At 39.5% G+C, this 12592-nt stretch overlaps 1 protein-coding gene across 1 annotated transcript in view; it reads right to left on the bottom strand.

Moving 5' to 3' along the window:
• wnk1b (WNK lysine deficient protein kinase 1b) overlaps nucleotides 1-12592 on the bottom strand; it is a 79497-nt gene that overhangs the window by 30847 nt on the left and 36058 nt on the right. The window contains exons 3-5 of the mRNA XM_061071472.1: nucleotides 9501-9673; nucleotides 5225-5445; nucleotides 3329-3486 (exon numbers count right to left, since the gene is read on the bottom strand). Coding sequence (XP_060927455.1) covers nucleotides 3329-3486; nucleotides 5225-5445; nucleotides 9501-9673 — 552 coding nt within the window. The remainder of the gene's footprint in view (nucleotides 1-3328; nucleotides 3487-5224; nucleotides 5446-9500; nucleotides 9674-12592) is intronic.

Here is a 12592-nt window from a genome sequence, read left to right as displayed (position 1 = left end):
TCCAGAAAACAGATAAATGTTATATATTTGCATGCAGATGTTGTTTTGTCTCTGCATTAAATGCATGATAAAACAACTCTTCAATATAGGAAAACAGAAAACAGAATTCAAAAGGTGTAACAATCAAAGGCAAGGTCATATTATAATATGTTGCTGATCACATTAGAGTTTAGTCTGTGAAAAACCCATTGTGATAAATGATAGAGATTTAGAACATTTGACTGGCAGAAATCCTACAGTGTCCAGTAATAGTTTAATCCTCCTGGGAATATAAAATAATTCACAACGTTTTGGGGGAAACGAAAACTAGGAAACATTTTGAAGAATAACGCAAAACTGATAAAATGCACCTGCCAGAACCACAAGCTCGGCATAAAGTAAAGACAACTTCGGGAAAAAGCCTTTCAGGCAAAAACAAAAGCTGTTTCTATCAGACTAATACAGCAAAATTCAAGTCGTAACAGATACGATAAGAAAATGGCTACCTTCAAGTGCAAAAAAGTGAATAACTATTTCCAGGGAGCCTCTGTAAGCACATTACATTTTAGGTAAACCATTCAGAAGCTCAAGAGTTTAACAGAGGTTTTAAAAAGATGAATGCAGCTGGGAAAAAAATGTAAAACTTAGAAAACACTCACAAAAAACAGGAAAAAGTCCAAACTAAAAGAGAGAAAATAGTAACCACAGATAAACTTGGCTGGGTTATTATAAAATATTAAAAAGGCTAAACGACACACAGGTTCATAGATGGAGGATTAAATATAAGGTGAGTAACTTACCTAAGACAGACAAGTGGAGTAGAGAGTTGACTGACGAACGAAAACTGCAGGTAAACTTTGAATTTAGTTTTTGGTTGTTTAGTCTGAAGTGGCTGCTTGTCAGACAGATGGACTGATGCATTACCTAAACCTGGTTTATACCAGCAAATGACCACCTCTTTCTGCTCTTTCCTCAAGCCGTCTAACCTTCCTCCTCTACTTTCTGGGCCTCTCCCCTTCAACCACCCAGTTCATCATGACGCAACACCCCCCCCCCCCCCCCCCATCTCTCTCTGTCACACACAAACGCGCACACACACACACGCAAACAAGGGCCAAACAAAGTTAGGACTGATGGAGCTAGTAATGGTATTAAGTCTGACAGAAGCAGGGGGGATGGAGGAGAGTCAGGGGGAGAGAAAGAGGGAGAAAGAAAGCTAGATTTGTAGTTTAACAAGGCTGATTGGAGCTAAGGAATGTTCCAGAGGGAAAAGGACCATGAAGCACGTCAACAACATTGTACGTCAAGGTATAAAGAGGATGAGACTGAGAGATCAAGATGCCAATGTAGATTCGGGTGGCGGTCATGTGACAAAAAGGATAAGGAAATACCAAGGAATTGTGTAAAAGCATAAAAAAGACTGAAGATTTGACAGAAAAACATCAATAATAACCTCAATCAACGAGCGGTTCATGTAACATGCCAAATTAACAGTTAGCTGTTTAATAGCGTGACAACTCATCTACAATTAACTGGTGCTGCAACATCAGGGGGTTCGTGGGGTTTAATATGAGGACAGGCATAGAGGGGTAGAAGCTGAATGGATGGATTAAGCAGCAGAATGAAAGGAAGCAGGTGACTGCTGCACCCTGGGGGTTGTCACAAGCTTGTGTGTATGTGTGTGTTTTATCTGGCAATAATATATACAAACAACTGAATCTGGCTTTTTGACCGGATATTTTTCTGGATGAACAAAACAATCGGAGAAACATGTTGCTTGCTGTATATAATGATACTGCTATTAATTTATCAGTTACATTTACGGACAAAAAAAGCTGTGAATTCAGAGGTTAAGGTCGTTAAATTAAGGAAATATGGTTTGATTGGAAAGAGTTATGTGTTCATGCAGCTACTGTCAGATTATCATTAACTAAAATAATGCATTTAAAGTAGTGGTAGCTTCTTGTCTTCACTTATATTTAACATTTGTTTTAGTTTTTTTTAATATAAAGTTGCTTAGGCATAATTTGATTTGAGGATAAAATTCACATCATTCTTAATTTCTGCTACACATAACTTTCACTGCAGCCATTTTGTCAAAAATTACCATTCAATTTTAATGTTGGATTTCACCTAAGGTATCAGCCCTTGTTTCAGCTGGGAGCGATGTTGCACTCATTCATGAATAATAACCATCACTTTATTTCTGCAGTAGAAGCAGCCAGATATTTAGTGATACTGGTGTTAATGCTTGCTCTGTTTGAAATGAATGCCTTTGGGGGGCAAATGCATTTAATCAAGTAAAAACACTGTGTTTTTCTTCCACACTGTTGCAGCAGAACAGCAATTATGGATACATTGAAGGATAAACAGAGAAAATAGAAAGAAGATTTTATAGTAAGTTCCAATGGTCCAATAAGCATCGCTGTCAGCATCCACAGAGCTGAACTCCTGTGAGGAATAGAGGCAGACAGCTCTCATCTGCTTGTGTGTATGTGTGTTTGCGTTTGCGTGTGTGTGTGTGTGTGTGTGTGTGTGTGTGTGTGTGTGTGTGTGTGTGTGTGTGTGTGTGTGTGTGTGTGTGTGTGTTTGTGTTTGTGTTTGTGTTTGTGTTGTTGACCTCGGCGGCACTTAACTTGAAACAGCTCGTGATTGCATCTGCTACCCTCTCTGTCTGTGTTTTTCTCTCTGTCTCATTTTTGTACTCTCACTGTTTCCAGCCAAGTCAAAATGTCACTAAAACGTTACAAAGACTCGAAGGGAATTAGAGATGTCGAACAGAGACCTTTTGTTCATCAATGGAAAGATCCGGTAGAAAAATAGGGATTCATTGTGGGTTGTAGTGGAGACCAGACCCTTTGCAGCCATTTAAAAACATTGATACAAATATTTTATTTCACTTTTTGTTTTCATTCATTTTTGCAGTAAACGTTAATGTGATTCTTCTAACCCTGCGCTAACTTTCAACTAAGATAAGAGAGACCTCTGGTAACTGTTTTGCTCAAGGCCAAACCAACAGTGTGTGTAGAGGGAACATTAGATTTAGCCTGACATGACAGGTAGGCTCAGTACTTCTCTCTAGTGGTAGAAAAGAACGTGTTCTTCTAGTGCTAATGTGATTTCTCTTTTTTCCCTTCGGTTTCATAACAGAGGTGGGCAGTGCTTCAGAACAAGAAAAAGAGTGAGAGCAATCAAATGCAAAAACACTGTCATATGACCCGATCGCCTGCATCTCATGCCAAACTTATAAATATAGTCGGTAAACAAGTATGGGGGGGGGGGTGGCAGAGAGAGGCAGGCGGAGGAGGATGTTGGTGACAAAAAGGACAAACAAGGCATTTGGACTTACACTAGTGACCCGCCTGTAGATCTGAGCAGCGTTTTGACATTCAGAGTAGGGGTATTCAGATGTAGCCATCTCCAACATACACATCCCGAAGGCGTAGACATCTACAGATTCATCGTACTTCTCCTCGTACATCTCTGGAGCCATAAACTCTGGGGTGCCTGATGAAAAGGAGAAGGAAAAAATATGTTTTTCATTTTACTGAAAACTTAGATCCCTCAGTAATTTATGGGAGCATCAACTGGTGGGTGCATTGTAGGCTAGTGGTGAGTTGTGAGAGGCAGCTACAATAACAGCATCATGCTTGTAGCCTGTTTATCTTCATTTCCCAAGAATCGTAAATCATTCAAACTCTTGTCAACTAAGTTAGAGCCTGAGACAGCAGTAAAGACTGAAACTGGATGTCTAAACTTTTGATGTCACAAATACACATTTTTAAATTTTTTCTTCACAGAGATATTACTGCGAATGTTCTGTTGTGAGCGTGACTGTATTCGAGTATTTTAATCTTGTTCAAAAAGTATTTTTAAAAGAATAATTATTTAATATTGAAAAGAATTTACCAAAAGGCTTTTGAGATTTATGAGAGTTATTTTTCACAGAAAAAATCAGTGTCATGGGTAAAATGGTTATACTTATGGGTTGTTACGTAATTTGTATGATTAAATCTATGCTTATTAAAAGATTGTGTAAAGAGTGTAATGAAGGGCTGAAGGATTTTAAAATTGTGTTTTTTACATTGAGAATTTCTCTTTAACTAAGAAATAAGTAGAAACATCCGCAAACTGTCTAAACTTGCTCAATAAAGTGTAGACAGCTTGTGGCTGTTTCTTCATATTCAGTTGCGTCTGCTCTGCCAAGGATTGTGAGAGATTTTTGGTGGAAAAAATAATAAACACCAAACAAACAAAACATCTGTATCAGCTCATCTGTATCAGCTCACTTGCATCCTGAGTGAGTGAGAGTTTCTTTCTTTCTCTCTCAGGGAAACGCAAACTGTAGCCATCATTGCTGCCATTTCATTGCAAGAAATAAATAACAAAGAGGCAGTTTTAGTATTTAAAGTATTTCTAACGTGACAATGTCTCTGAGGCTTGCAGTAACACAGAAAATAATCCATCCTACTTTCAGTCCCTATCTGTGTATACTTTCTTTTAAGAAAGGTTTAAGAAAAAAACTAACTGACTGTCATTTAAATAACATATACAAAAATGTTATGATGATGAGAAGACCTAGATCTCAAAAATCAAGTAAATGAAGGTGGAAATGTAACATTTCAAACACACTCCCGGCTCCACATGGTTTCCTGTCTCTGTTTCTTTGTGAGTCCAAATACTTGAGGCAAGAATGGTATGCTAAGCAAATCTTGCAGCTGCGGTGCAGTAATTAGATAAACCTCAAGAGTATGTGCATTCATTTACATTGTGTGTGAGAAAATGTCTATACTGACAGGCAGCCAAGTTAATATATGGAGCAGAACATACACCCTTTACCTGATGTATGTATTATATTCAGGGTGTGTGTGCTCAGCCATCATGTCTGCAGACAGTTTAATCCGAGCTCAGTAGCAGACTGACTGGTGTGTGGTATCACTTTTCAAATACCTGCAGTTTACTTTAACAACTAGACATGTCAGAGGCAGTAAAGTTAATCTACAGTAGGCGTGTGTCATGTGTACATAGTCTGTCCGGCTTTGCATCTATACGTTATATAAGACTATGTGTGTCGTATGATTGTGGTAATCATACATAAATCATCAGATTTTTCACTTTATTCACATTCACAAACCTGAACATTTCATTCTGATATACGGCTTCACATCTAACAACAGAAGTGTGTGTCTGCATACAAGTGATGAGGAATTGTGTCTTTAGTGTCCATGCACATGCGTCTTCCTACCTATGACACTCTTGGCGAAGGAGGCCCTCTTTAATGTGGCTAACCCCAGGTCACCTATCTTCACCGAGCCCGTGGGCCCCGTGATGAAGATGTTGTCACATTTCAGGTCCCTGTGAATGATGGGCGGGGTTCGGGTATGCAGGAAGTGAAGCCCTTTGAGGATCTGTCTGCACCACGAACGCAGCACCTTGATTTTCATCACCTTGAAACGCTTCAGGTAGCTGCGGGACAAAGACATCACACACAAGACGGCATGTCAGCCAACAAAGTGAGATTAAGTGTAACTAGTGAACTAGTGCACCAGCTTAAAACAGGTCAAACTATTTCATGAATTTACACAACATAAAATACCCGGACTGTTGAGTTTCTCATCAAATGTTATATAAATAGCGTAGCATCATTAAATTGCTTTTAGCTTTGTCCTCATTGAAGGACACTGAAAACAAACAAGGGTGACTTGTAATGTTGCTGCGATTGTCAGTTAAAAGAGTTACGTGGTGAAAACATGGATAATACTTCTATTAAAGATTAAAGCTTATGAAACCCAAGTGGATTACTGTAATACAATTTCAGATTAAAGAGATACATTATAAATTCTCTCAAAGACATGAACGTGGACGAACACAGCAAAAGACAGACAGTCATTGACGGACATTTAACAGGACTCTCAGACGCATTTAACGTCATTAAAACTACATCCCATTTAATCTGAACAAACATTTAAAGACTGACACACTTAGGTTTAAAAGTCTTTGTTTCCCAACCTGAAATTTTAGAATATGTGTGATGCTTTTCATTCAAGAAGACGTTTCACTATCTTAACCATGTCTTTCCGTTATCGTTTTGCATCACAAAAAGCAAAGGCAACAGGTAAATATCACGTTTTAGCAGCTGAAATTAATTGGCACACAAACACATAGGTGGTTGTTTAAAAAATAAAGGAATAACAATACAGGGCTTAAAAAGTATTTTAAATCTGTTCTAGATATTCAGTCTTCTGTCTTGATTAACATCAGGGATTGAAACTTTATCAACCGGGAAATTTCTCCACTCAGCTCGTCACTGAAACTCGAGTTAAGTGCTGAACCCACAATCAGATCCAGTGTGCTGCAGATGTTACGGAGGATTGAAGAGAGACAATCTGTTTCACGCCTCATCATCTTTTTGTTTGGTTCAACTCTGTCTCATGCACCGAGTGACCCTGGCGATGTCGACCTCACCAGTGATGCCCTCTGTCTTTCTGCTCCAAGTCAGACAGCTGATCTGCTGCACAGCCGTATCGCTGGCAGCTCCACAGATCCCGAGTTTCAACAGCTGCCCTAATAATTCAGCAACTGCAAATCTGTCTGACCTGATGACGAGGGGCTTGGACAAGCGTGGACAAAGCATTGCAGATCAATCTGCTCCGACACAGCCCTAGCTTGTTGGGCTGAGCTCCTAAGACACTGGTCTTGTTGCTCTTTTTTGTAGTTTTATGACAGAATGCTAATATTTGTATATATGCATGTTTAACACACTGAGAAAAACTATGCACACATCTAATATTCACTTTACAGAGCTGCGAATATAGCGCTAAAATATTGTTATCCTAATTAAGACCTACCCAAACATATTTAAGACCTAGTACATAATATTTTAACATGTTTAAGACTTTTTAAGACTGCTTTGAGACCCTGTGCATATGATGAAACAATTTGGTTTTCCAGGAATCATCAACAGAAAACACTGTGAGGTGACTTTTCATCTCAGACTCAGCTGACATGGGGGCAGCTGCAGGAGCATCTAACATCCTGTTGGATCAAAATAAATAATGTGCAGTGTGTCCTCTCTTCCACACTTGGCCTATGATGAGAGGATGAACTATAACAGGATTATCAGTCATGCTGCATGATTCAGACCAGATTCTGTGAAGTGATGCAGCTATAGATTAATTTGTTTGCCTCTTTAGCTCCAAAAGAGACGATGATGGATCGGGTGAAAACTAATGACAACACAATAAAACTGTTGAATTTATCAAGTTAATATATCTTTTCATAAGAAGTTGTCACTTCAGGGTATGGAACATATTAACAGAGAGAAAAACATTTAGACGACTATTGAACATAAACTCAAAAATTGAAATCTGCATGATTTTAACAGCCTTTTCATCATCCTCACATTCACCCCATTCTATCACACATTTCTCTTCTACTTCTCAGCACCCTCTTCTTCTCTTCCTTCCTTCCTTACTTTCACCCGCCCGTACTCCTCGACCTCGCCTGTCTCCTCTGCTTTCTTTCGCTCTCCTCTGAAGTCAGAACATTGCTGACAGATAAGTTAAACCCTGCCCTGCCATGCGATGTTGGAGTGACAGCGCACAAAGCACGTTCCAAACCCACAATCACTTCATCAACACCCTAACCTGAATTCATAGATGTGCATTTAAACTGTATTTGAACAGTACAAATGCACATTAACAGATACACATTCACAAAAATAAACGCATTAATACATACAAGCAGACAAATGCCACATCAGCCTCTTTCTGTCGCGCACACACGCACACACAGAGATAAGGGGCCTCCAAACCCACCCTGGTCAGTATTTCCATCCTCATATCTCTCTTCTTCCCTATCACCCCTCTCTCTTGTCATCTCTCATACTTTTTCCACCACTTCAGAGCACAAGCGTCATTCTCCTTTCTGAGTCTTCATCTGGATGAGTGCCAAATCGCTCCGCAGCCTTGAATCTGTGCTTATATGTACATGCTTGCACTAAATATACTTGCAAAGACATGCGTTTGTGAAGACTTTACTTTCTCCATATATTGTGCTGAGCTTAAACATTGAATTTGATTGTTTGATTAGTTACCCGACAGAGAGTTATTAATGCAAGTTATTCTTAGAGGCAATAATGCCAAAAAACACTGAAACCAGCTTTTAAAATGTGTTTTTTATGTGTTGTAAATGGTATATTTGGGGGTTCTGGGCTGCTGTTGTGACCAAACAACATATCAGAAAATAATATCTTGCGTTACTGGAAGTTGACATTTTTACAGATAAAATGGGCATAATTCAAGCTTTATGTTTTTGTAAAATAAACAATCAATAAATCTTTCAAGTAGTATTACAATATACTTGCCCCGTTTTCCATTTGCTTTGAGGTATCTTTGTCTGCTTATTTCAATCTAAATCCAATCCAAATTATGTCTACAAAAGCATTTAAAAATATGTATGTAGAGTGTAAGAGGTTGGAAAACCACAATTTCTTTTACTGTACTGGGTTGCGAGTTGAGGCAGGTTGTCAGTCACAGTTTCTTTCTTTCCACAGCAACTACTTGAAGCTTTTCACTCTTCCACTTGAGGGAGCTACTGCCCCTGGTAGGACTGTGGTGCTGGATCAATTCTCTCACCCTGTGGTCACAGGTAATACTTTAGTTTGAGTTGTCACTCTGCCTAATCACCTTTAAACTGGACATCTAGATATTTCTGTTGGTCTCACTGTTTTTGCATCTATCTGCCTCTATAGCTGACTGCATCTCATTATAAGTTTGGTTTACTCTTGTCACATCAGCCTACACCAACAACACACACTATGGTTTCTCTCTCTGTCTGTCAGGAATGAGAGGAATCTGCAGCAGAAGCAGCAGCTGGCAGGTGGGCCAATGACCCACGATGCATTGCACGGGGGCACACTGTGCGCACGGCGTGTGCCACTCACGCCACATTTAAGCTTTCATTGTTTCGGGGGCTCAACAATCACTTTCAAATTCACTGTCACAGGTCCATTCTGTACAGCAGACAGACTGGCACGCTGTTACACACTTGGACAATGACAGCGACACACTTGCCAATTCTCTACAGTGAGTTCAGTGCAAACCACATGTATGCACAGTTTGTAACAGAAACATAGAAAGTAGTTTGAGCTTTGTCAACTTATTCTGTGTAAACCTTTGCTGATGTTACAGTACATAGTGGTTGAGTTAAGGTCACTTATTAATGATGTAACACACATTTTTACATAATACGAGTCGAAACAAACTAGATGAGCCGCTAACAGCTGCACTCAGACACACTGAGATCATGCTGGGATGTGAAGGTGCTTACGACATGTCTGTAGAAGACATTTCAATGGATGGAAATAGAAAGGGGCTGCATATTAGTTTAACGGAGAAGAGAATGCAGACATGTATGTGTGGTGGTGTGCAATTTTCACACTTCAATAAAAATATGAGTGAGTCATCATCTGTAATGAAATGGCTATAGAGAGCAATTCATAGCAAGTTTCATGTACTCACGTTTTTAGCGTCCCAGATGTCATGAGCTCGGTGACCAGAACAATACATTTCTTTCCTTTGCATGGCCCCTCCCACGAGTCATAGAAGCGGACAATGTTAGGATGCTGAAGACCCTTCAGCATCCCGGCCTCCTCTTTGAAGCGCTGTCGCTCTGACTTTGACAGCTTGCGATCCTGCACACAGGAAAGAGGAGGAAAATTAGTCATACAGCCACATCAATAAAGGAAACATTGTTTGTCTAGAAATCTGGAGGAAAGAAGCTTTTACCCAAACAAAACATGTTGTTTTGAGGGAACAACATGGTTAAAGTGAGGGTGATTACTATCAAGGGAAGCAGGAAGAGGGTTAAGAGCGGACAGGAAAGCTAATTAAGATAAGAGAAAAGAAAAATCATACAGTGGGGTGAAATTATGATTCCCCCACAAAAGATTAATTTCATGGTTTGACAACAGGATGCAAAATATCCATTTTACTGACGCAGCATCTAAACATGGTATTGACATACAAATTTTTATAAAATATGAAGCCACGTACTATGAGAAACATATTCCTTGCCTGTTTTTTGTATTATACCTAGCAGCATACTGCTAAAGTGAATTTAAAAGTGTGTATAACCCGTCTTTGTATTTTTACTTATTTCTTCATATCTACATTATTGGTGTATGACACTCGTTGACAAGAAACTGGTTCTAAAAAATGTTAAATAAATATATGCCAATCTTTAACCAAGTCTTTTTTAGTCATGGTTAAAGGCCCTGTGTGAAAGCTTGACCAAACAGGTTAAGAAAAGAAAGTTACATGCAACATTCTTCCATCCTGTCAAAGACGAGCCTCTTAGAAAAGTCTGACACACCCACACACATACAGAGTTTAATGGGCATTCCAGCTCTACCACTGATAGTTCAATAAATACAGATGCAAAGGGCACTGTGGGTAAGCTGGTTCTTGTAAAGAAGTACTAGTGTGTTCATTCTTACATGAAAATGTGTGTTAAAGCTGTGAGACATTCCTGTCTAGTCTGTGTTGTGTTTTTGTTTAAATTTCATCTTTTTAACAGTAAGAAAGAAGGTCTAAATAGATCATTTTCAGGTTTGAAACATGTGAAACTGTTTTGACATCAGGCCAAATGATAAACTGAATTTTATATCTAGGGGGCAGTCATGCACCTGTAAGCTGGTTTGCCAACCACCAATAAAACCTTAATAAGAAGACGGTTTGTATAAACCCAACGTGGTTTAAGCACCAACACTGGACCAGCAAAATCAGCCCAAATTTTGTCATTATTTGTTGGCTCATCATTTACCTCTGTAGGTATCAATTCTTTAGTCATTTCGAATGGACATGAGTGCTCCTTTGCTTCTGCCTAAGTGTGTTTGCACAGTGATGTTTCTATTTTCTTCATCATCTCTGTGTCTAACTGTGGCTGACACATCCAGCTCATCAGTGCCCCATAAAATAAACACATTCTCAGCTGCCTGACAACGGTAAAATAAGTTGACGAAACCTCAATACGTTTCTGCTCAATCCAAATATAAAGTCTTCAGAGAAAACCTGCAGTAACAAGATTAAAAGAAATATGGAAGTCATTTTCTAATTAACCAAGCAGAAATGTGAGCTTTGAGAGGAAAGCATGACACACATCTAGAGCATTAATAATGTCTGTGACCCTTTTAGAGGATAACATTGCAGGCAACTGAACAGACTGATCTGCAGACAAACGCAGACAGAGCAGCATCATGGTTGGTTTCTGTAAAGATGATAAAATAACTGAAATGCAGAGAGCAAGGAGGAAAAAGAAAGTTCAGTTGAATTCAAGGTAAAAGATCAGACGTTGGATGCTGTTCACCTATTACAGCAACATTATCACAATAGTATCCAGTTTTTAAAAGAGATCTACAATGAGGGGCACCTTGAATCTAATTCAACTGTATCATTGTTTAATTCAATAAAGCTATTGAATTTGAATCAAACTTAAAAAAAGGAAATACATCCAGTGCATTGGTGCAAACCATCTGAGACAAGGAGCATGCTCGCCATCAATCATTCAAATGGTTTAATGCTACCCTCGGTAACTCTCCAACAGAGCCACTGAAGCTCCAAAAAAAGGAACCACCCACCGTACCAACCAATCAACAACTCAGCACAGGAGACTGTGGCCGGTCACGGTGAGTGAGTTTTGTGAAATGATATAAAGCTATTAGAAAACCTTGTGAGCTTCAAAGATTAGGACAATCTCCGAGGTGATGATCTCATGCTGTCAACTTATATAACCTGTTACACTATTGTCATATTGTGTAACCTCGTCTATATCATATGATTTGCACATACACGCACACAGAAAGAGAGAGATACTCTGAAAGCTCCAGTGTGTTTTTGAGTGCATTAATGTGTGCAGAATATGTGTGTGTGCAGAATATGTGTGTGTGTGTGCGTGTGTGTGAGTGTGTGCAGAATGTGTGTGTGTGTGCTTGTAACAGCTTATCCTTTCATCCTACAGCAACCCTTTTACTGATGATGGCCCATTAGCAACTGACGCACAAAAACACCCATGTGCGCTTATTAACCCGCACTCCCGTCCGCCCTCGCTTTCCTCCGTCTGCCTGTAATGATCACGTGACTCGGTGGTCACATGAAAAAAGCCGTACGTCACCTGAGTACCTGGAAGCCAACATTCAATTTCCCAGCAGCACTTAGAAAAGACCCTGACCACCCATATCATTGTTAGACACGTCCCCCACCCCCCTTTCTTACTCTCCCACTGTAGTGTGTGTGTGTGTGTGTGTGTGTGTGTGTGTGTGTGTGTGTGTGTGTGTGTGTGTGTGTATCCGCATATGTGAGCAGACAGCAAGTCTGGGGGGGCTTTCTTATTCATTATTCATTCGTTATGAGTGTTGCTTCTTCATTCTCCTTCATGAATGGGCGCACCTCCCAACACACGCATACACACAGTATGTGCTTTATAAGATCTGGAAGTTCCAACAGTCAGACACCACTTTGTCATTTAACTGGTCTCAGGCGTTTGAATTGGTCTATATATATGCAAAAAACAAACTGCTGTGAGGATGTGGGTATTTAAAGAATTAATTTGATCT

Source organism: Limanda limanda, chromosome 1, assembly GCF_963576545.1.
Source record: "Limanda limanda chromosome 1, fLimLim1.1, whole genome shotgun sequence".
Lineage (NCBI taxonomy): Eukaryota > Metazoa > Chordata > Actinopteri > Pleuronectiformes > Pleuronectidae > Limanda > Limanda limanda.
The sequence above is the reverse complement of the archived record's forward strand: the minus strand, read 5'-3'. Positions and strand labels throughout refer to the sequence as shown.